Raw genomic sequence first — 23,161 nt, forward strand, 5'->3', positions numbered from 1 at the left:
GAGGAAGATGAAAAGGCGTGTCATGCTGGGAGGTTTACACAAGCCCTTTTTGTGCAGAAGATATGTTACCCCCAGTCCCCTCTTTTGCCTTACCTCTTCATGATTGGAACTTACAGCGGGCGTGTATCTTTCTTCAGTGCATCCTTCTCCGAAGACACGAAACCCAGAACATTGGAACATAGTGGCTGGCACAAGTAGGCTATGTGACATGGCAGCGGCATTGGTCAAAATGCTTAGCTTACCTCGGAGGTCCACGGGAAGTCCATGCAACCAACAGCAAAAGAAGATTCCAGAGCCAAAATCAAAGCCATCCAGTCATCTTTATTATTTATCTTTATATTATTACTAAGTCTGTAGTCATCATTATCATCATCATCACAGGCGGCCATCTTGGATTACAAAACAGGGAGTGAGATCACAGCACTTCCTCTAGCGTCCAGCAGCATCTCGCATGAGGGTTTCATGGCGTGAAGGATACCATGGCATCCTGAGGGGGGAGGGCGTGGAAATGGTTCGTAGGCTTCAATCCCTTAACGCAGGAGACTAGAGATGCCATCTGCTAACCGTAATGTCGCCTCCTCATCTCCACACAAGCCAGCCCCCTTCATTGACACAAATACCCCCCTAAACACAACCACAACAGGCAAGTGCTGTAAACAACTTCCCACTTTCCAAAGTGTTGGCACATACAGTTCAAAAAACGTATAGAAATCTTTGTTAATTCAGAAATGCTTCAGCAAGGCATTGAAAAATGATAAATCAAGAAAAGGAAGGTGTGGGGAGGGAGGGAGTTCAAAAAATAGAATCTGGAAGTTTGGCACCGGATTCCTGATTCAAGGAGAGAGTGGGGGAGGGTGAGGCATCCAGAAGTTGGCAGGGCCTCCTTGCCCGCTGACGTTTCCCACTCAGTTTGGCAGGGTGAGTGGTGCCCTACGGTCTGTAACCCACTATTTCCCCTCAGGGTTGGGTGTGTTTTGGGGCGGGAGGGAGTTGGATAGCATTTCAAACCCTGCAGATCGGACACGCCGCCGAAAAAATTATATCGCCAGAGAAGCTAACGTGCCAATGGATGTGTGCTTATATTAATGTCGTTTCCTTTGACCTCGTCGTCTCTGCCCCGGACGATGCGAGCTAGGAGGGGGCAAGAGAAATCTGGAGAGTTAGGCATCTGACTGACCTCAGCGGACATCTCTTCCGGTGGAAAGCAGCAGGAGGAAGAAAACTGATAAGTTTAAATAAAAGTGAAAAAAATATTTATATATAGATATATATATAGATTTATATATAGCGACGGATATATACATGTGCCGAGCATGGAACCGGATTGGGTGCGTCCATAACGCAAGTGCTTTTTCCTCATGGTTCATTTAAGGCTGGAGTGGGGGAGAGGCGGGCCAGTTGAAAGCAAGATCCAATGTTTCCCTATTTAAGCCCTACAATTGGGCAGAATCCTCCCTGTGACCTGGTGCAGCAGTCAATCAAATATCAGTTGTGCCACTCCGTTCTGGATAGCTTGAAGTCGAGCGATCTTTTTTAGGCTCCACTGACGTCTATAGTGCAAGCAAGACTGGAGTGAGTCTGTTTTCGAATGAGCAAAATCCTGCTCCACTTGTATGCAGAGAGACTGGAGAGGTGTCCGAGGAAAACCAGAGAAAGTATTATGGACATCTCATGATCATCAATGGCCAAGCAAGGGGAGACCCTAGAAAACAGCGGGTGTTAAATAATGATAGACACCTGCTTCCTCATTATCGCCCGTGTTCATCTCAGGAATGGGGGACGGGCTACCTAAGAGGAGGGGATTAGGGCCTCATTACAAGTTTTGTGGTATGCCAGTGGTAAATTCGTCAGAAATAGTCCAGAGGACTCCATGGGGATTTTGGCAGAATTACTGCCGCAGTAATTCTGCTGATTTTCGACAGTAAAATCGCAGATTTACCTCCAGCTTTTTTCTGAAGGTGAAACCTCCACTTCAATGCCTAATTTATAGTACGGTGCTGCGGTAATGCGGCAGTAACAGAGTTACCACTCCGTTGCCACCAATTTTGAATGCACCGCCGTACTGATAATGAGCCCAGCCTAAATCCTTGAATTGATTGAAGCCAAATCAATTTGGGAAATCTTAATAAGGCAAACCAACACCGAAGAGAGGAAACTGTATAATAATGCACGTATATGGCTATATAGAGAGGAACAAACAGCCCAGGTCAAGAAGGCGTGAACCATGGATGGAGAACTGAAAAGGGGCAGGAAGAATGACAGACATCAAGAGGGAGAAGTAGTAGTCTATATGCATAAGAGGGTTTTATCACGAGTGCAAACATGTTGTTCCCACTTACGTTCGAGGGAGAAGGAACCCAGATTATCAGTGAACTATATCAGACACCCAGGTGTTAATTCAGCCCTGCATACAACAGAATTAGGCTGAAGTGGTAATGCATTTGCCAAACTCGCCAAGTTCGTTCTCCACTTCCTTATACGTCATGTTAATTGGCGTTTATACTGAGCACGTGACCACCATAGTGGTCTTAAAGCACCAAGACCTTACACGTTTGGGCAAACTGTGACCCCACCCAGGGTGAAAACCAGTCTGTGGACTGTGTGTGGGGTGCAAAAGGAAACAGGGCAAAGGTAACCGGGAAATGGCAAGAGGGAGAAAGTTGGAGAACAAAACAGACAGGACATCTGAATGGTTTGCAGATTTCTAAATAGCGGCACAAGAATTGTGGAGTGCACAGAACCTCTATTTTTAAAGATTTCATAAAACTCTGCCAATTCAGAGCTGCTTTGCATGATAGGTTATTTATAACGTGCTTAATACCCAGAGGTTTCTAAGAGCGGACCCGGGGATCGAACCTGTGGGGCTCCATGTTGTCTTGCTTCCAAGGCGAGCACGTTGCCCCTGAGCTATCCTCCCAAGACTTCAATTTAGGGAAACTCAGAATGATAAGCAAGCTGTGACATAGCAGGCACAGCCTCTTTATAAATGTCTTTCCATTTGTAGCAGTGCCAGTCTTTTGTTGAGACACAGTTCATCCGCAAGGTAACGTAAAGGAAATCGGACCAGCCATGTCATAGAGTTGTAAAGGGGGATGCCATGTAAAACGGTTCACACGAGCATTAACGACGAAAAGCAGGGTTTTCCCACAGACAGATCTGTTTGATCATTCCTAAAAAGCCAAGCCTACAGCAAGTAGTTGTGTGGGACCTGAGAATGCAGGAGTCGCGGTTTAGTTCTAACATTTACTAAAAGGGGACAATGTTTCTCGGGATTCAACTTCTTATTTATTTTGTTTTCTCAAATTTACATAATTTCTACAAATACCACTTGTTCCAGTCGATTTTGGAAAGATCACTTTCAGAATCATGTCTTTTAATCTTATTTAATCTTATGTATATCTCTCTCCCTCCCCCGGATGTAGTCAACACAAGACACGCCATCTTTGGATTGCATTGTGGTGGCATGGCGAGTTCTCTTGTCGGCGGCCATATTGTTTTGTCCGGAGTCTGTGATTATCCAACGTCCGATGCTAGGTGAGGGGAGTTGTGATGGTTAGCACCATTTAAATTAGCAGAGGAGTTAGTGAAAGGGATCTCGGCATTGAAAGTACAGGGAGGCGAACTTTGACCGGTTAGGACCAGAACGAAAATATAATTATATCTCACACACACAAATCTGCTAAGTGAAGTTGATATTGTAGTGGAGCGATGCCTCCTCGCAGTGTGCGACTCGATATCAATGAGAGATATCCAAGTGTAAAAATTGATCAGTGTATGAGCCGGTGAGAGTTGTCAGGCCGTTCGGCTTGATCTACGATATGTGAGTCCTCGGCCCTCATTAGGCACGGTGTTCTGGGGCAGAACCAGCAAATGCGCACTCTACTACGGAACCTACTATTATCCAGTTCAACAGCACCCATCACACTTACATCAGGAGACTGGGAGGTTGAGTCGGCTATGCCCGAATTACAGACAGCTCACCGCAGTAAACGCTAGCATGCGCGGGTGCTTTCTTCCCGACGTCCCACTTTTATAAAGAGATGCTACCAGCACCCAGATGGTTTGGGAAACGTATCTGCAATATTCGAGCTTCAGATACTGAAGATTGCCCGCCCTCACGCTGTCTTGTTTAAAATAGTGATATCTGGTGTTCTTTATAGTGCCAGATATAGAAATGCCGGTTTCAGAGCACTTGGTAACAGATGCGGAGGAGCATCGAATCTTGGTCAGAGAGGCAGCTCCTCAGTGCTTAATTTATTTTTTTAAAAATAGGCACCACGGCACAAATATTTTCTAGCACTCCTGTGACACTGTGGGTGGGCACCACTTCTGCCACCACCCACAGTTACTCCCTACATTGTCACCATATTTGGGGGTTTGCTACAGCTCACACCTGCTCATTGTGGTTGATGGGTGCACTGGCTATCACCATTCGTAATTAAGTGAGTCTGAGACAACAAGTGTCGGGGCTCAAAAATAAGTGCCAGGGCTGAGCCCCGTCAAACACCCCCACAAATGAAGTACTGCAGTTCCCACTCGTTAGAGACCCGTGTGTAGTGTGTAGAGTTATCGGAGAGCACTGGAGGGGGGCGGTCAGGACTGGTGGGAATCTTGGAGAGTTTTGTGTTCTTGATGCGAGCAGTGGGGCAGGTGCCAAGTTGAAGATTTTAATATTGTCCTCGGTGGGCCTGTTTTATGAGACATGGTGTCTTTGGTGGCCCTTTTCAACCCGTCTACAAACAGCAGGTAAAAGGGGATCCTGCTCTCCTTGACTTGCCCCCACTAATGCCCAACATCGCCCATTGTAAAATGATGTGCTATTCAGAGTGCTCCAAACCCACAAACGTTCCCGACATTCCGAGGCACATAAAGGTACAATCTAGAAATAGACTCTCGGATAATGTTTTGACCCAATGAGCGCTTGGCATGTGGGGTCCTGTGGGACCATAATGTTTCCTGGATCCTCCTCACCTTCCTTACACTCAGAGGAACCAAAAAAAAGGCCCTGGAAATTACTTTCAAAATGGCTCCATGCTGACCGATTTCACCAAGCCCAACCCTTGTTCTGTGAGAAAGTTAGAAAATAAAATACGTTACCACACAAAGGAGGCCTACCGGGAAATCTCCTGAGTTCCCTATCGGCCAGTCCACCCGTGCTAACAAAGCTGTGTCCGCTTCACAGGATCAATTTCCGCCACAACAGAAAAGCAAAAGACGCGGCAAAAGGTGTTCCCAAGAACAATGGCGCCCGACGGAATGGTTTTGGTCGCGAAATCGACAGTCCACAGCTAGATGGCACCTAGCTTGGGCGTTCGAAGGGGAATGGCTCGGTGACCTAAGCCTTGAACAGAAATCATTGGCAACAGATTTGTATTTCTTGTATTTTTCCCTTCAAAATATCAGAAATCATCCCGCAAAGGAACTGGCGAAAACAGAATTGGCACAAAGATCGGGATTGGGGGCATGGGTGGAGGATGTTGGTCGCTAAAGGATCAGGCAAGAGAAATATTTTGAGCTGAAGATTTTGAAATCCCCTCGCACCCCAAGGTAAACCCTCCCGCCCCTTCCCCGACATCCTCATTTTTTTGGTCAAACATGCAGCGAAATCCCACTCTATCCTCCTCCCCCTGCACCCGCATTTTGGAAACCCACATCTGTCTGTTGATATTTTGTTTGTTTTGATATTTTTTTGTACAAAAGAAGAAAAAAATAATAGCACCCGCCCCTCCACCCGCGCCCAGGGAATTTCATTTGCCGAGAGTCTGTTGTACATTCATTAGAGTTTCTCTGATTCCAGGCTTCCCCTTTTTCTCAAAACCGGTTGGGTCCCCTGTGGACGGAACCCATCTCTCCGTTTGGCGTCCTTCCCGCGAAAAGGCGGGAAGCGGATGACAAGGCCCAAGAGGGCTTCAGCAGAACAATCATAGCAAGGAGTTGCAGCCTGTTGAATTGCGGGCAGGGAGAAAGGCGTCTTTCTAGGGTTGGCGGGGTTGTTGACAGACTTCTTTTATGAGTTCTCTGTTCATGCCCCCCACTCTTTCTCTTGCTCTCTCTTGCTTCCCCAGATGAAGGGAAATGCCTGCCATCCCCCAAAACTGGTTGAGTTTTCTTTTAAAAAGGCGTCCTTGCGCGGTTAGGGGGTGGTGCACTATACCCGCGTGGTGGAGTGCGGGTGAGGTAACGTGTTATTGTGGCTGCCAGTGGGGAAGGTGTTAAATGGGTGCAAGGACTGTATCCCTGTGATGGTGCTGGGGATCATGGTGATGGTGTTGGGCGTCATGAGCGGCACATCATCTGGTGCCCGGCGAAGTGCCAGCGTGTAGTCGGGTGGGCAGGCAGGCCGCAAGATCTCATGCGGCCGCAGAGGCTCCAGATCATGAGCGTCGTGCTCGGAGGAGTGCTTCAGCTGCAGTGACATCACCTCCTCCTCATGGCCATGCAGTAGGTCATTGGCAGCATTGCGGGGTGGGCTGAGCCGTCGCCGAAGCTCGTGACGCTTGTCTCGCTTGTAGTATAGGGCGGCAAATGCCAGGATGTTGAGGAAGAGCAGAGAGGCACCTACAGCCACAGTGACGCTCAGCTCTGTCGAGTAGTCGCGGGAGTCATCAGGAAAGCCGGGCAACTGGGGCGTGTGTGTGCGTGGGTCTTCCGTATCCATTGGTAGTGTAGGAAAAGGCCAACGGGTGGTGCTGGGGCCAGGGCGAGGCCCTGATGGTCCCCCAGTGATTGGATGGATGGTCTTGGGCGTGGTGGAGGTCCTGATGATCTCATGAAGATTGTGCAAGTGGGGTACCAGCTCCAGCCAGAAGGCAACCTTGTTGGCACGATAGTTGTCCTTCACCCGTGGCTTGAGGCCGATGTGTAGATACTGCTTGTCTTTTGTGTTGAACTTGGTCCAGACCACCTCTTCGAACCGGTTGGGCTTTGTGTGGATGAACTTGGTGTCCTGGGGAACTGGCTGGTTTGGATCTCTGGAAGAAGATACAAAAGAGAAGCGTGAGCATGAGGTTAACCATCTCTCTTCTGAATGAAGAAGCCAGCAAATGCTAGTGTAGGAATGCAATTTAAGAATATCACATTGCACCAGTATGCCTTTTTGTTTACAGTAAGATCGATTGCATCACCCTGCCCACACTTGAATCTGAGAATCAGCAAGAAGAACACACATAAAACTAACAAATCAAGTAGTTCAATCACTCTTGGTTAAGACATTTCCATTGGACCAGGACCTGGTTTAAGCTGCAACCAAGCCAGATACTTTCCAAAGACCCCCTTAGGTAGGGAGGTTTCTCTAAGAGGTCTGGCAGTGATGATGGTGGGGGGACCACACCCTCACACTCCTGTCCTCCTCACATCTCACTGCTCTCTTAGCTACAGTTACACCGCTATACAAGACCCAGTTACATTACAGATACATGGAGCCGAAGGTAGTTCTCAAAAGACCACTTCATTTTATTTATTTTTTTACATTTGTATAGCGCGCTACAGCCCAAAGGCATTGAGGCGCTTGTTGCAAGAAGGTGTACGTAAGCAAAATTACATAGGAGGCAGTAGTTACTTGGTAAGAGAGATATAAGGGCGACCCTCTTTTTTGTAAGGGGGCTTGACTCAAGAGGGTGGGAGATACTGTAAGTGAGAAAAAGAGTCAAAGCTACCCTAACCAAAGGCGTGACATAGGGTCACCAGGTTTTGCAGAGGAGCTAGCTAACTGCTAGCTCAATAGACAAAAAACCCACGGATGCGGGAATGACAACAAAAGGTTTTCTTTATTTTACACTAACAGAGAACAAAACAAATTTACAAGCTGCGCCGTGGCGCTGAATATATGCATTATTGAGCATATTTATGTCTGTGTTTTTGTAAGTTAGTAGGCAAAGTGACAAACAGTATATATTTCAAGTATTGTTTTAAATGACAATACATTTAACATTGTTTAACATTGTCGACACACAATTTTGTGTTTCTGGTTCGGTATAGATTGGAGAGAAGAAGTGGCTGTAAAACTTGTAGCAGCGCTGCTGTGAAAGTACCGAACGGTCTTCAGGACAATGATTTCAAGTCGGGTCAATGTTAAAAGAAGGGCGTCCACCTATGAATGATAGGGGACTGGGTTAGTTCAGAGAGTGATGTCTAGGAAACCATGTTAAAAACTGCAAAAGAGGGGACCTACCATGTGCAGGTAAGTAGCCGCCTTAGTCGTGTTAAAGTTTGTCCAGCAGATGAATTGTCAGACGGCTACTTACCTGCACATGGTAGGTAATGGTAGGTAATGAAATCATTGTCCTGAAGACCGTTCGGTACTTTCACAGCAGCGCTGCTACAAGTTTTACAGCCACTGCTTCTCTCCAATCTATACCAAACCAGAAACACAAAATTGTGTGTTGACAATGTTAAACAATGTTAAATGTATTGTCATTTAAAACAATACTTGAAATATATACTGTTTGTCACTCTGCCTACTAACTCACAAAAACGCAGACAAAAATATGCTCAATAATGCATATATTCAGCGCCACGGCGCAGCTTGTAAATTTGTTTTGTTCTCTGTTAGTGTAAAATAAAAAAACCCTTTTGTTGTCATTCCCGCATCCGTGGGTTTTTTGTCTATTGAGCTAGCAGTTACCTAGCTCCTCTGCAAAACCTGGTGACCCTATGTCACGCCTTTGGTTAGGGTAGCTTTGACTCTTTTTCTCACTTACAGTGGTTACTTGGTTACAGCATATTGGCAGGTTACAAACAAATAGCAGTTTAGACAAATAGCGTTGTTTTGATACCTTTGCAGAATGCTAAGTAGGAGTCAATTCCCCTAATGTGCGATGGTAGGGCATTCCAGTGGGCAGCTGCAATGGCAGGGAAGCTGGATCCACCTGCGCGTACTCTGCGTGACATGGGTTTGGTGATCATGTTGGTATAGGCAAGTCTGGATGGCCTGCGGAGGTGGGCATGGCTACACGCTGAGCCAAGTATGGGGGGTGGCCAAATCATGGAGGCATTTGTGTGTGTGGGAAAGGATTTTGAAGATGATTCTTTGTTTTACGGGAAGCCAGTGGACTTGTCTCCTAAGGTCTGAGATGTGGTCCTTTCTGGGGAATCCTGTAGTGGCCCTAAGGGCATTGCTCTGGACAAGTTGTAGTTTAGCAATGTTTTTACCTGAGGTCTCTCCAAGGAGAGCATTGCAGTAGTCAAGCCTCGAGCCGATAATAGCCCTAGCAAGGATGAGGCAGTTCTGAGTAGTTAGGTAAGGTCTTGCTGCGTTGAGCAGTTTAGCGTATTAGGCGGATGATGAGGCAATGGCGTTGACCTGCCTGTTCATGGTGAGATTGGAGTGTAAGTAGACTCCCAGGGTTTTAACTGTATGGGACACCGCTATGGGTATATTGTCGATGGTGAATGAGCAGTATTTCTTGTCAAGGTTACCCAGGATGGTGGGTGAGCCGATCAGCAGAAGCTCAGTTTTGTCGCTGTTGAGACAGAGCCAGTTTTCTGCCATCCATGCTTGGATGGTGCTATAGATGGAGTTAAGTGTAGTCTTGTCTGCTTTGTAGTCGCCCGTGAGTGGAATGAGCACATGGGTGTCATCAGCATAATTAGTGTATGTGATGCCCAAGCAGTCAAGAAGGTTGAAAAGGGGTCTCGTAAAGAGGTTATAGAGTGTGGGCGCGATGCAGGATCCCTGCGGCACTCCACAAGTGATATGACTTGGTGAGGCACATGCTGAGTCGGAGAAAACTTTCATGGCCCTTGCCTGTAGAAAGGAGGTAATCTATTCACAGGCTTTGGGAGAGAATTTGGCTGCAATGGAAAGGTGGTTACATAGGGTATTATGGTCCACAAGGTCAAATGAGGCCGATAAATCGAGGAGCAGCAGAAGCGCTGGTTTGCCGGCATCTCTAATGTCATCCATCCGATTTTTTAGGTCGAGAAGGGCAGTTTCAGTCCCATGTTGAGGTCTGAAGCCAGACTGCCAAAGGCCAAGAAGGTGGTGGTCCTCTGTGAATTTTTGGGATCTGCAGGTAGGCTGCTTTGTTCAGAATTTTGAGCAGGAACGGGACACTAGTGATGGGTCTGTAGTTCCCTGGTGCCGATGGGTCCAGGGAAGGTTTTTTGAGGAGTGGTCGTACCGAAGCCTCTTTGAGGTCAGTAGGGACCAGGCCAGATTGAAAAGAGGCATTAATGAAAGCTGTCAGAAATGGGGCGAGAGTCGAGCAACAGTCTTTGATGAGCTGAGCAGGGCATATGTCGCCCTTGCAGTTGGAGGGTTTGGTACTTTTTAGAAGAGAGATGACTTCGGACTGTGCTTCTCCTGGTTGTCGTTCTGTGAGGCAATTAGGTGAGAAACAGCCTTTTGGTGGGCCAGTATTTTAGTTTGCAAGGTATTAAGTTTGTTGAGCATGGCTGATTGGATCTTATTACACCAGTTTTAATCCATCAGGATGGTTGGTGGGGGGTGGACGGGATTCTAGCTCCCTAAAGATGGTGAAAATGTCTTTTGTACCTGGTTTCGCATTGGCTACCCTAGTGTTGAAGGAATTGGCTTTGGCGATGATTATTCCGGATTTCTACTCTTTAGAGATAGCTTTGAAGGCTAGTTTGGCTGAGTCATTAGGTTTTGCTTTCCAGGCTGCGAGGGCGGTTTGTTTTTTTGCACGCAACTGGAGGAGTTCCTGTGAGAACCAGGCATTGGTGTGCTTGTTTTTTTTGGCTTTCCTGAGGGTACGGGGGGCGATAGAGTCAACGGCTTTGGTGATCGTGGACTTAAATGCTTCAGCTAGAATTTCAGGGTTCGTTGAGAAGGGGGCCTGAAGAGTGGAAACTTTGAGTCAGGGAGTGATGCTTTCCACAGTGAGTTGGCATGAACTTCTGGTGAAAACTTGGGGAAGGGGGATGGAGGGGTTTGGAGGTTCTTTGGAAGTGTCAAGGTCAAATTGGATGTAATGGTGGTCAGACCATGGGATGGGAGAGTTCTTAGTGATAGTTACTGGGCAGTTGTGGTGGGTAACCCAGTCCTGTGATCGTCCTTTCGAATGAGTGGGATTGGAGATAGCCTGGGTGAATCCTAGGGTAGATAGGGCTTTGTCCAGGGTAGCTGCGTGGGTGTCAGCGAGATCATGGAGGCCAAGATTAAGGTCTCCTGTGAGTAGGACTTTGGACATGTTTTTAAGGTTGTCTGATAGTGAGTGGAGGAGGGCATCATGGAAATCAGTAACTGGGCCCGTTGGTCGGTAGACGATGTGGAGGGCCAGAGTTACGTTAGGGGAAAGGTTTGATTTTGAGTGAGAGGTGGTCGCAGCTGTTACCAGGGTTATCTTCCACTCTCCTAACGCATAGGCATTCTTTGGCAATAAGCGCTACTCCACCACCCCTAGTGAGGGGTCGGTCTTGCCTGTAAATGGTGTAGCCATCAGGGATGGCAAGGGTAAGGGCTGGGCCTGATGTTTCGTTCAACCAGGTTTCGGTGATCATGAGGAGGTCTAGATTATTCTGTAGAATGAGGTCATGGATGTCCAGGGCGTGGTCATTGCGGTTGTGTGGCCTGCGGTGGTGGCAGTATTGGGTCTTTGGGATGGTCGTGTGGTGACATGGGCGGTGTGGGCCGCAGGGATGGTAACAGAGAGTATGGTAGTGGCATTGGGTGCATCAGGCACCTGTTTACATGCAGGCATAGAATTGTCATTGAGTGCATCAGGCACCAGTTTACATGCAGGCATAGAATTGTCATTGAGTGCATCAGGCACCAGTTTACATGCAGGCATAGAATTGGCATTGGGTGCATCAGGCACCAGTTTACATGCAGGCATAGAGATGGCATTGGGTGCATCAGGCACCAGTTTACATGCAGGCATAGAATTGGCATTGGGTGCATCAGGCACCAGTTTACGTGCAGGCATAGAGATGGCATTGGGTGCATCAGGTACCGGTTTACATGCAGGCATAGAGATGGCATTGGGTGCATGAGACATGAGCTTGGTTGAGTGGGCAAGAGTATCTGGCATTTGCCTAATACCCATGCGGGGGGCACGTGCTGCAGGCATTTGGGTGTGAGGAACAACGAGGGTTGCAACAGTTGGCAGTGGCGGTTTACCAACAGTTAACGGCAGCAGTAATGTAGGGTTCTTTATTGGATGTCCAGTGGATGACAGTGCGTGCCCGGGGTAGCATCTCAGCACTGTGTCCTGTGTGGATCTTTGTGTATGGGACATCACCGTGGTTGTGGCAAAAGGTTTGCCTCGGAGTGTCACGGTTTGTTTGTTAGGTGGTCCTCGAGAGGGGCCAGGATGCCCTGAAGGCGCGGCGTGCAGTGCGCTGAGGGATGGAAAGGGGTGGTACATAGTGTGGGCCATCATGCAACTATTGGGGCAACGGGCGGGACTGGAAGTTCTTACGCCCACCCTTGCATTCCGTACGTGAATGGAAGGTGCGTGTGCGGCGGGGGTGGAGCGGTGCGCGATCACAGCCGCAGGTTCCTGAAGAATGGTGGGGGTGGGAGTAGGCGGCGTGTGGCACAAATGGGTGCATTAAGGCTCATGAATGCAGCCTTACCTGTGGTAAAATTGCTGGCGGCTTCGACCAGCGTCGGCAAGCAGCGGAGAGCAGCAGAGAGTGGAGAAGGCCACTCTGACTGCATCCTAAAGAAGTGGATCCTTCCACCTCTTAATCTGAGCCAATAAGCTCCTCGGATTCGACCTCATAGGACCCTCCACTCGTAAAGACACTCCTGTCCTGATGAAGGCCTACACCATTAGAGGTCACCTAGCTCCACGCAAAATGGCTGAAACACTGTTGTGTTGACATGTATTATATGTTGATGATCAACTCTTGATTGTAACCATGTTCTATGGGCCCCCTACCTGTCTATGATTCCACTGAATTCTCTAAGTTTTCTTCCCAAGGAACCTATAGAGAATGAACAAACTGTACAAGTAGATGTCTCAAATATTGACTACTTGATCATTCGTACTTAGGTACTACACTTTGTATGTCCTCAAATGTGAATGTCCTATGTTTTTGAAAAATGCCAGTGTATTACTACACCACTGCACTTCAAAATAAAACCCTTTTGTGCAGAAGAACAGTTTCATGAGAATTCTGTGACCACCCACACTCAGGGTGCAGCAGTGGTTACTCTTCAGCAGAGATCGACCTGACCTTGCTCATTCGTTTGTTGATATTATTGTACCGACCTGGGCCGAGCAAGGCAGTAACCAGGTACCCTTCTGAATACTAATTTACTCAACCAATCAACTCCTCCTCCTTGGTGACCTCAACATCCACCTCAATTCTCCCTGTCCCTCATCTCTGCTCTTTCATGGCCCCTGTGATTCCCTCTAACTTTCTATACTCCCCTCTGGCCCAACGCACTCTGCAGGACACACAATTGATGTCTCAATCTCCTCAGTCCTCCCTCTCTCTATCCCTCTGACCACTCCTCTCTCCTGGAGTTACCATTGCCTTTTCGCCTCTCTTCCCCCCTAGCCAAGCCCACCCCAATACTGGAGAATTGGGTTTTCGGAATGTTTATACAAGGTAAGGTGGGGAAGAGTTGGATGTGCATTTCTGATAGTGAGAGGAAGGTCAATAGATTCGTTTTACAGAGAAGCAGGAAGTGGTTTGGGTGGGCTGCTTGCTACAGCTAGCAATTTAAAGGCAAATTGAAGAAGAACAGCAGCTCGTGTGGGTAGGCAGCAGCTAGTCAGCATGCAAGGTATCGCACATGTCAGAGTGCTGCCCCCTGGAGTTCACTTAGTGCTATGCCCTGTCTCTCAGGCACAAGAAAAAAGAGTGGCCAATGGGTGACAGCAAGCGCACCCGTTTGAGCCTTTTTCGTAGATTGTTGTTGGAAGGATAGATTGATACCCAGACTGAAGCACAGGGATTTGATTACGCTTCTGAGTTTGGAGCCAGGATCCTCCGGATTTGAATGTAGGCGCTTTGAAACAGTATTTTACTTGCTGTGTAAGCCCGTAACAAGGAAACAATCAAATAAATAAATAAATCCTGGTTTCCACCCATCATTACATTCGGGTATCCTGGGGAAAATCACTCAAAATGCGTCTGCCTTTTTCACCTGGATTCAAGAAACGCGGGTGCCTCCGAGCTGTGTAAGCAGCAGCAGTAAGGGCTGCGTGGGAAATGAAAACCGGAAACAGCGAAGACAACTGGGACGCAGGGGGTTAAACCTGACTGAGCAGGAATCCTGAATGACGTAAACAGCAAACAAAATCAATAAATAAGTGCTTACTCCAGTGGGAAGAGATCCCACAGAGATCAGCATGAGGTCTGGGCTCCAGGAAAAGACGCATCTCTGGCATTTGCCCATGGGCATTCCATGGGTGGGCAAATAACCAAACAACACCTACCAGCGCTGTGCCCCTCCTCATACAGCATCTCCCTCCTAGCTGCCAACCTATGAAACAGCTCAGGCGTATAGGTGGCGCGCAGCCAAGACTAAAAAGCACATCAATAGAACGCTGTGTTTAACCCACCTGTGTGCCCACTAGTACTGACTCCCCAGATGTCACCTCGGCTGTCTAGCTGACAGAGACTGCTGGACGAGAACGAGGGGAAGGAGAAAGCACAAGGAGAATGGCTGAAATGGCCCGGAAGTGGCACTGCAGAAGCACATCGGGAGGGGCAACAGAACACGTGAAGGCTAAGGAGAGGAATAACACCATGCTGGAGGGGGCACAGTAGAAAGCGAACATGTGCTGCGGGTAGATGGAATAGATCATATATATGATATATGATAGGTTATTTATAACACGCTTAATACCCAGAGGTTTCTAAGCGCAGACCCAGGGATCGAACCTGTCGTGCTCCATGTCGTCTTGCTTCCAAGGCGAGCACGTTGCCCGTGAGCTATCCTCCCGAGACTATGCCCGGATTGCAGGAGTACTCAAAGATACCTCAGTCCTATTTCCCTTGCTACCATTGTAGATTATTACTGTTGGTTACTAGGTGGTTCTAAGCTGAAACTATTGCACTAGAGTAAAGCTAGGGAGAAATGAATGGCATATGAGGAGGGGCACAAAGCGTGTAGGTGTTTGGTTATTTACCCATCCATTGACAACCCTTTGCCATGCTAATCCCCATGGCCATTCCCACCCACTTCGTTCCCCTCCCCGCCCAAAACACATCCTCCTGTGATTTCTTTCAGCTATATTTATCAAGCCTTACCAACAAACGTTGTGCTCAAAGTGCCTGCCAGTGTTATTTAATGCAGTCTTCTGAGTTAAGGACTTGATTGGAACTGTAAGCGTACTACTGGTGTAATATAAATGTCTTAACCAGGTCTGCATTCAGCCACTCGATTTGTAAGCATTATGGGAGTCCTCTACACAAGCCCTGTTAAAAATGAGCATTGGCAAAGCCAACAGTTTTGGCTTGTGTATAAGTATTAGCCATTTGCCAGGCACTGCTATTATATACCCAGGTACTCATACTATTTAGCAGCTGCTATCAAAAATGGTCAGTCACTACCACTATGGCAGTGCCCGTCAAGTGCATTTCCCATGCCTACACAAAAGCCAGAACTGTTGGCATTGCAATTCCTAATACTATTGGTTAGCAAGCTTCGGCATGCTTGCTGATGGGGTTGCCTCTCTCTTGCACTGCTGGACCACTCGGTGGATAGGGTCATTCCGAATTGATAGGGATGGGGAGCAGTGAGTTTGGGTCTCTTCTCCTGTCCTTTGGGATTCCGCATGAGTTGAATCTATTAACCAGGCTGTTGAATCTATACTCCGTGCCATTTTCGGAATGAGTTGCCAGGGTGGGCATTCCCAGGGACTGGTAGGGACATGTCACCCAATAGTCATACATGTATCTGCTCTCCAGGCAATCCATCCTGGTTAGCACTACCTTCAGAGGGTAAAGTTGCCTCTCACTTTCTACAGCGCAATGCTTCCAAGACTGAGCTAATCAACTAATTCCCTCACTGCTCTCACGACTTGGCTGACTGAGCTATCTCCCGGTACTGCTCCTCTCTAAATCCCATGATGATGCTCTATTTCTCTTTCTACCTCATACTCCAGTAGAAGATAAAGCTTTTCATGTCCATCTCTTCTTCCTCAAATCAATCAAAGAATTCCATCCATCCTCTATGATCTCCCATCATTGGTGCAATCCCTTCCTTCTAAGCCAGACATAGGTAACTCATTTCTTTCTGGATTGCCTAGAACCTGCAGCCCTCCAGTTGTTTTGGACTATGAGTTCCGCCATCCCCCACCATTGGCTATGCTGGCTATGGCTGATGGGAGTTGTAGTCAAGAACATCTGGAGAGCCAAAGTTTTCAGACCCCTGGCATATATCAATGCTGTCTTCATGTCACAGCCAAGCTAGTCACCGTGATCAAGATGTCTGAGTGCATTGCCCATTGAGACAACTACATTGTATTTATTTATTTATTGGTCGCTTGATAGGCTCTTATACAGCAAGTAATATACTGTTTCAAAGCGCCCACAGGGCAAAGGTGAGAGAACAAGGGAGTGAAACACATTACATTTAAAAGTATGGAGGGAAAAAGGGAAAAAGGACAAACCTACTATGCCTTGTGAGTATTCAGACCATGCAAGTGCAACAATGAGGAGGGTAGAGGGGGTTAGTGCTGGGGTGTCTGGGCTCATGGGTGAGCCACAGATGAAGTGTTGCTACACAGCCAGAGCCGTCTCAGGTGTAAGTGCGAACCTCAAGGGCAGAGGGTGTGCTAAGGCAAGTGCTGAGGGTAGACAGGAGCTGGGGCGATTGGGTGTGAGAGGTCCGGGGACCCGAGGATGCATAAGGGCCCAGGAAACCAATCACAGCAACTTTTAGATTAGCAGAGGAGAGAAAAAGGGAAGGAGGAGGTAAAGAGGAAAGTCCTGAGGAGCTTCCGGAATGTAAGACAGTCCTGCTCAAGCCAAAGAGGCAGGGGGAGGCTGTTCCATAGAAGGGAGGCAGCAGGGGAAAGCGATTGACCCCTGTAATCTGTTTAGCAAAAAACTTTCCACACAGAGGGCCTCATCACGAGTCTGGCGGTAACCCTTAAATGCGGCAGTAGGGCTATTACAAGTGCATTTAAGGGTCTGCCAGATCATGGGCTTGGCGGATTTGCTGATTTTCGCTATTACCGCCGGCACTAATACAGGCGGCGGTAATGGCGTGAGTATTCCCCATTACTAACTAACAATTCCGCCAAACCCGTTATCCGGCGCCAACTCGTGATGAGGCCCAAAGAGTTGGTGCCAGAGGAACGTAGTGGTCTAGAGGGAGAGTATTTAGTAAGATAAAGTTGAAGATAGTGTGGGCCCCGGTCCCAGACAGCTTTGTGGATGATGCAGTGGGATTTGAATTTAATCCGTGCAGCAACCGGGAGCCAGTGAAGACTTTTTAGGGCAGGAGATATGTGGTGCCTGGGCTTAAGATATCATTTTCTGCCTTTAGATGCCAGGATCCTTAGTAATTGCTCTATAGCTGTATATGGAACTTCTGGACTCACTCCTAGACGACCCCAACATCACAACACCAGTGCGCGGCTGATTAACAGTGGTACCGTCAGGTGAATGGCCCACAAGGCATCGCTTGCCTTCGCTCTTACCATTAAAATGTAGATGACAAGCGCCTACCTAAAGCTTAACCCCATCAAGATGAAATGTGTACTCGTGGGCTACCCCTCCAAGCAGGAACCCACTCAAAAGTGGCTGGACGACATGAGCTTGTACTGGTGCAACCCTCAAATCACGCACTCATCAAAATGCTCAAGCTTCCTTGTGGATAGCCACGTATCCTTCAAACAGCACATTGTGAAACAGTCTGAAAAGCTTGGTATTAGACCTCTACTCGGCAAGATCCTCCTGCACTAGCCTGGCTGGTCCTGCACCCCATTTGAGCCCCTCCAGCCCCCTCCCTCCCACTTAGCATGTGGACCTTCCCTGCACTCTCTGCATTCTCCTGGCACTTGTCCACCTGGCCTATCCTTAGCACTCATCTAACCCATGGGCCCTTTTGACCCACTTTTCACCCGCTGCAGCAACTGCGCACTCGCCACTCTGACCTGCACTTCCTAACCCTCCTTAGCATTAGTGCATTCCGCTCTGACTGGCACTTTGCCCCCCTCGCGTCTCCCCTGCACTTCTTGCTACTGCGCTTGCACGGTCCGAATGACACATGGGGCCTCATTACACGGACGGCGGTGGACCAAGGTGCTATTAGCACCTTGGTCCATGCCGGTAAATTACCGGCACCACCTTGGTGGAAAGGGGAATTACCGCCCTATTCCAAGGTTGGTGGGGCGGTAATTCCCCCTTCCCCCATTGCCCTTCCCTATTCCCATTTTTGCCCCATAGGGTATAATGGGAATGGGGAAGGTGCTAATTACGGCACCGCAAATTGCGGTACCGTAATTAGCTCCCTGGTCCCTTTGCGCGTTGGTTTTTAACGCCTGCAAAAAGCAGGTGTTAAATTCTCCAACCCGCAAAGGGACCTCGTAGTAAGGCGGTAAGGGTTTACCGGTACCAGTAAAATACTGGTACCGGTAAACCCTTACCGCCTACTGTGTAATGAGGCCCATGGTCTAGTAGGACGGTTTCTGTTTTTCTTCATCCCTTCCGCCCCTTGTCTTGTTGCGCCTTGATACACCATTTGCTCTTTAGACGCATTATAAATAGCCAATAAATAAAAATATAAAAATCAAGCCCATACTACTGCTCAAGGACCTCCGAACGGTGGTGCAGGTCCTAGTGATCTTACATATCCACGGGGTAATGCCCTCTTCACTTCAAAGGGCTCCTGGTGGCTCACCTGCAACCTCAAAGCAGTCCGCCATGAAGAGGGTTGCCTCAACGCCGTCTCTAGGAAACGTGACCACATCACTTCCACTTGGGTGAATTACACTGGCTCCCCAACCCGGCAAGGATCCGGCGCAAAACCAAAGGCCTCTCCTACAAGGCAACCACTGACGGTACGCCAACCTACCTGATGGACAAGCTAAAAACATGGGGCGGAACACTATCATCTTGTAGTAGGAGCTTCACCACACTGTAAAATAGACAGACTCACCGGGAGACGCAGATGTAAGGGCCATGTTTGTTTCATGTTCTCAACCAAGTGCCAAAATTGGTCCCATCGAACCAGGGACTCGAACCAAAGGAGCCGGGCAAACCCAGCATAGTCGAGACAGACGTATGGGAACGACAGTAGACCATTCATACGTCTCAGATCAGGGCCGGTCCCTTTCAAGGACGTAGGGTTGGTGTATGTACGCACTCCCAACGGGCCTGCAGCAGATGTTGGCCAATCCAGCATGCCTGGAAACTAGGCCTACTGTATTCTTGTCCCCATTGATGTAGGTAAGACTGTGCTTCGGGGAATCAGCCCCTTACCCGAGACGAGATATCTTCTTGTGTCTACTGGATTGTTAAGGTCTTCTTGAGAGTTTGGCGGTACAATAAAACACCCGGAGTATCAGGATTACTGGCACTTTTACTGCACCGTCAAAGTAAGGACTCCGTACTAGAAACCTGCCCGGCTTTGTATGGAGGAAATTTCCTCTACACAAATTCATTACCACACTTGGGGCCTCATTCTGAGATTGGAGGTAGCCATGGCTGCCTCCAATACCGGGTCCGGTCTGGTTGGATGGGGACTTACCGGGTCATTCCGACCTGGGAGGACCCGGTAAATCCCCATTCAACCAGCCATTCCCCATTCCCATTTGAGCCCCCATAGAGCTCAATGGGAACGGGGAAGGCGGAAATTACCGGCCTGCTAATTGCAGGCCCGTAATTAGCGCCCTGGTCCCTTAGCGGGACCCGTAAAGAACGTGTGGTCCGACCACACGTCCTTTGCGGTTCCCGTTTAGGGACCTCGAAATTGGGTGGTAAGGGATTACCGGCACCGGTCTCCTTACCGGTTCCCGGTATCCCTTGCCGCCCAACTCGGAATGAGGCCCTTGATATTACCACATGAGATAATTACTGCATGTGCTAATATGCATTCTCCACTGTCCTATGGGTCTCCAAAATGGGGAATAACGAAGGGTCTGCATGAATCTCACAGAACCTTTCCCTTACCGCATGAAGAGTAGTACCATCAAACTCATAATGAGGCTCTGTCCCTCAGCATGTCATTAGCCCAATATCAGAAACTCTTTCTAGCCTAGACAACGTGTGTCCTTTGTGCAATATATAGGCAATAATGCCTGCCCGTGCGGGCCGCCATGCGAGTTAATAGACCTGAGCAAAGCGAGGGCAGTGGGCTTTTTACCAGCCCGGTACGGCCCACCAAGGAAAACCCAAAGGATGCGTCCATATTGGAAAGGGTGCGGGGGACGCAGGTGTGTACTATTAGATAAAACCTATGATCTGCACCACCTGTTTGGCTGCATGCCAATCACTGAGCCCTTCACCAAATGCCAAAGCTATCCCATCATGCAGCGTGGTCATGTGAGGTACTCCAGCCCCTATGCATAGAGGTTTATCATACAGGCTCTAAAGCATGTAAGCAGTCCCTTTACTCCTTTAACATACCCCTCAGATGTGGACTGCTGGCCTATGCATGGTTCAAGGGGTGTTCACATCTGTAATGAAGTGACATAAGTCTCCTCTATACCGCTGCACCCTCTGCCCTCCACTTCCACCACCCAAAGACATACATGACATGTGCAGGTGGTACTCACCCAGTTTTGGCAAAGTTGGTCCAGTAGGTCATCACGACGGCACTGAGCATGACGTCACTCTTGGAGAAGTTGCAGGGGAATAGGTCTGTAGCACCGATCATGGGTACACCAAACACGTAAGGGATCTCGTCTCCGTGGGCTGCGTCAGCCCACTCCGGTCTGGTATCTGTTTGGCAGTGGTGGTAGAAGGTGTAGAAATAGACAGGTGACTGGTACTCGGCATGCAGCTTGGCTGTGGCCACAGCTGGGGCCACCCACTGGTGGTCAGTAAAGAGGGCCAGCAGGGTCTTGCGGCGCATCTCCCCATTGTCTCGATCGGCCCAGTCCGTGTACATGAACTTGATGGTCTCGCGCAGTATGTCCTTCCCCTCAGGATAGCCGTAGAGGTTGTCTACGAAGTTGGAGATGGTGAAGTCGAAGTAGCTGGCGGAGATGCCGTCCTCGCTCTCCATGGAGTCCTCCACAAACTTGAGCCCCTCGCCTTGGTTCACCCCGATCAGGATGTCATAGTTCAGAAACTCCCCTTGCTGCATCAGGATCTCTGGGTCATCAGGCACCACGTCGCCATCCACCACCGGGCCAAAGGCGATGTGGTAGCGGGCTGGTTGGATATCTTGGTCCACCAGCTCGCGGTAGGGCTTCCGCCGGAGGCACTCTGCCAAGTCTGACGTGTCGGCATGGTTGCATCCCACCTTAGCCGCCAGCATTCGGGTGTATTTCAAAGGCTGATAGTTCACAGACCAGCTGGAGATGGCTGTACCGCTCTGGGCAATGGCTTTTTGGAACAGGCCTGGGGAGAAACAGATCGCTTGGTCAATTTCTGCAGCAAATGGAAATGCTCTTACATGCATAATATGGTCCTTAATGGGACAGGAGGATAACTCAGAATTACCATTTGTAAAATCCAGTTAATACCCATGGGATAGTTCATATCCTAACCTTTCACCTCTCACCGCAGGATCAAGCAGTATGGTGCAACCAAACTTCTCCAAGATTTGGGATGGTTCAATTAGAACGTCTACAGCTGGAGTGGTTGTTAATTGCCCAACTGGAGACCTTCTTACTTATAGCCAACACTCTTATTCAATGATACTCTGATTGGCACCTTCTTAAATTAGCTGTGTCCAATGGCTGCTCTAGACCTTGAATTCTCCCTAAGCACTGCTTTACAGCAGAAGTAATTAGTAGCAGGGTCGGGCCGAAATTGTCCCTGTGGAGTGGGGCCCGTTTCTGGCCATGCCTTTGGAAGAAAAAAAAATTGGAAAAAAAAAATCTTTTTTTCCATTTTATTTTTTCAAAATGCCTTCTTAGGTCGATCAATGAGTACCAACAGAGGTTGGGTGATATTTTATGCATATTTGTTCTATAAAAAAGAGCTTAAGCGTAAGTGCTATACAATAAAATATTATCATTTGGCCTTGGACGTCTGCTTGGATTCACAGTAATTTAGTGTACTTAAGAACAATGCTATTTAATGCCACTTCCTGTTTTGTTAAGGGGTGAAAGGTCGTGTTTCATCGCTTCCTGGGATGTCACTTTGGGGTGGGGTCAAATTACATCACTTCCGGTGATGTCTTCAGAGGTCGAGGGTCGTGAGGCAAGGGGTGGGACACTTTTTTAAGGAGAGGGGTGGGCCACTTTTTTTGTGAGTGACCAGGCCTATTTCTTGATTTCTTGTCCCAGTCCGACCCCGATTAGTAGTGGCTGTTAAATAGCTGGAGATGTCCTATTGGCTGTATGCTCCACAGTTGGAGGTGTTCCTGTTGGCTGCTATAGTGGTGATATTTCCTATTGGCTGCTCTCTAGAGGGAGAGACTATGGGCAGCTCTCCTGTACAGCTGGAGTAGTTCCTATTGGCTGCTCTATAGTTACATGTGTTCTTATTGGCTTCTGTACCGTTGGAGGAGATCCTAGTGCCCTCTTTACGGCTTTCGCTGTAATTTACTGGCTGATCTACAACTAGAGTGGCTTCTATTGGCTGTTCTACAACAGGAGTAAAAAAATAGAGGGTACTCGTAGCTAGACTGATCCTAATTTGCTGCTATTTAGCTGCACGTGTTACTATTATCTGTCATATAGCTGGAGATGTCCTGATTGGCTCTTCATTGCTTTGGCCGTTTTAACGGCGAAGCTGCAGCTGGGATGGCTTCTATAAAGCTCAAGTGATTTCTGTTGTTTGCTCCGCGCGCTTGAATCCCTTGTTTACTATTCAACAGTAGGCATGTTAATATTGGCTGCTAAATGGCTGAATGGCTGCAGATTGACTTTTCATTTGGAAAGTGCATACTGTTAATGAGGCATAAACTGTAGAAAACATGTTCATATGGATTTTACATTTCCCCGCTCGTATGACCCTGAATTATTTGGAAATCCTGCATCCATTTTCACTTGCTCATAGCAACCATAGGCATGTCAAGTGTTCTGTATAGCCCTCAGTGAAGGCGCGTGCTGCGAGGAAGCTGCGAGGACGCTGGCCCATCTCCCACCTGCACTTCTCTCACTTTTGCATG

General features: G+C 48.3%; 1 protein-coding gene across 2 annotated transcripts in view; it reads right to left on the minus strand.

The window, feature by feature from the left end:
• Positions 1 to 301: 301 nt before the first annotated feature.
• NLGN2 (neuroligin 2) overlaps positions 302 to 23,161 on the minus strand; it is a 602,146-nt gene continuing 579,286 nt past the window's right edge. For both annotated transcript variants that reach the window (XM_069644426.1, XM_069644417.1), the window contains 2 exons: positions 20,652 to 21,441; positions 302 to 6,971 (listed from right to left, as the gene is read on the minus strand). In XM_069644426.1, coding sequence (XP_069500527.1) covers positions 6,149 to 6,971; positions 20,652 to 21,441 — 1,613 coding nt within the window. In that variant the 3' untranslated portion in view covers positions 302 to 6,148. The remainder of the gene's footprint in view (positions 6,972 to 20,651; positions 21,442 to 23,161) is intronic.

The sequence above is a fragment of the Ambystoma mexicanum genome, chromosome 1p, assembly GCF_040938575.1.
Source record: "Ambystoma mexicanum isolate Mex_15411 chromosome 1p, UKY_AmexF1_1, whole genome shotgun sequence".
NCBI classification, from domain to species: Eukaryota; Metazoa; Chordata; class Amphibia; order Caudata; family Ambystomatidae; genus Ambystoma; species Ambystoma mexicanum.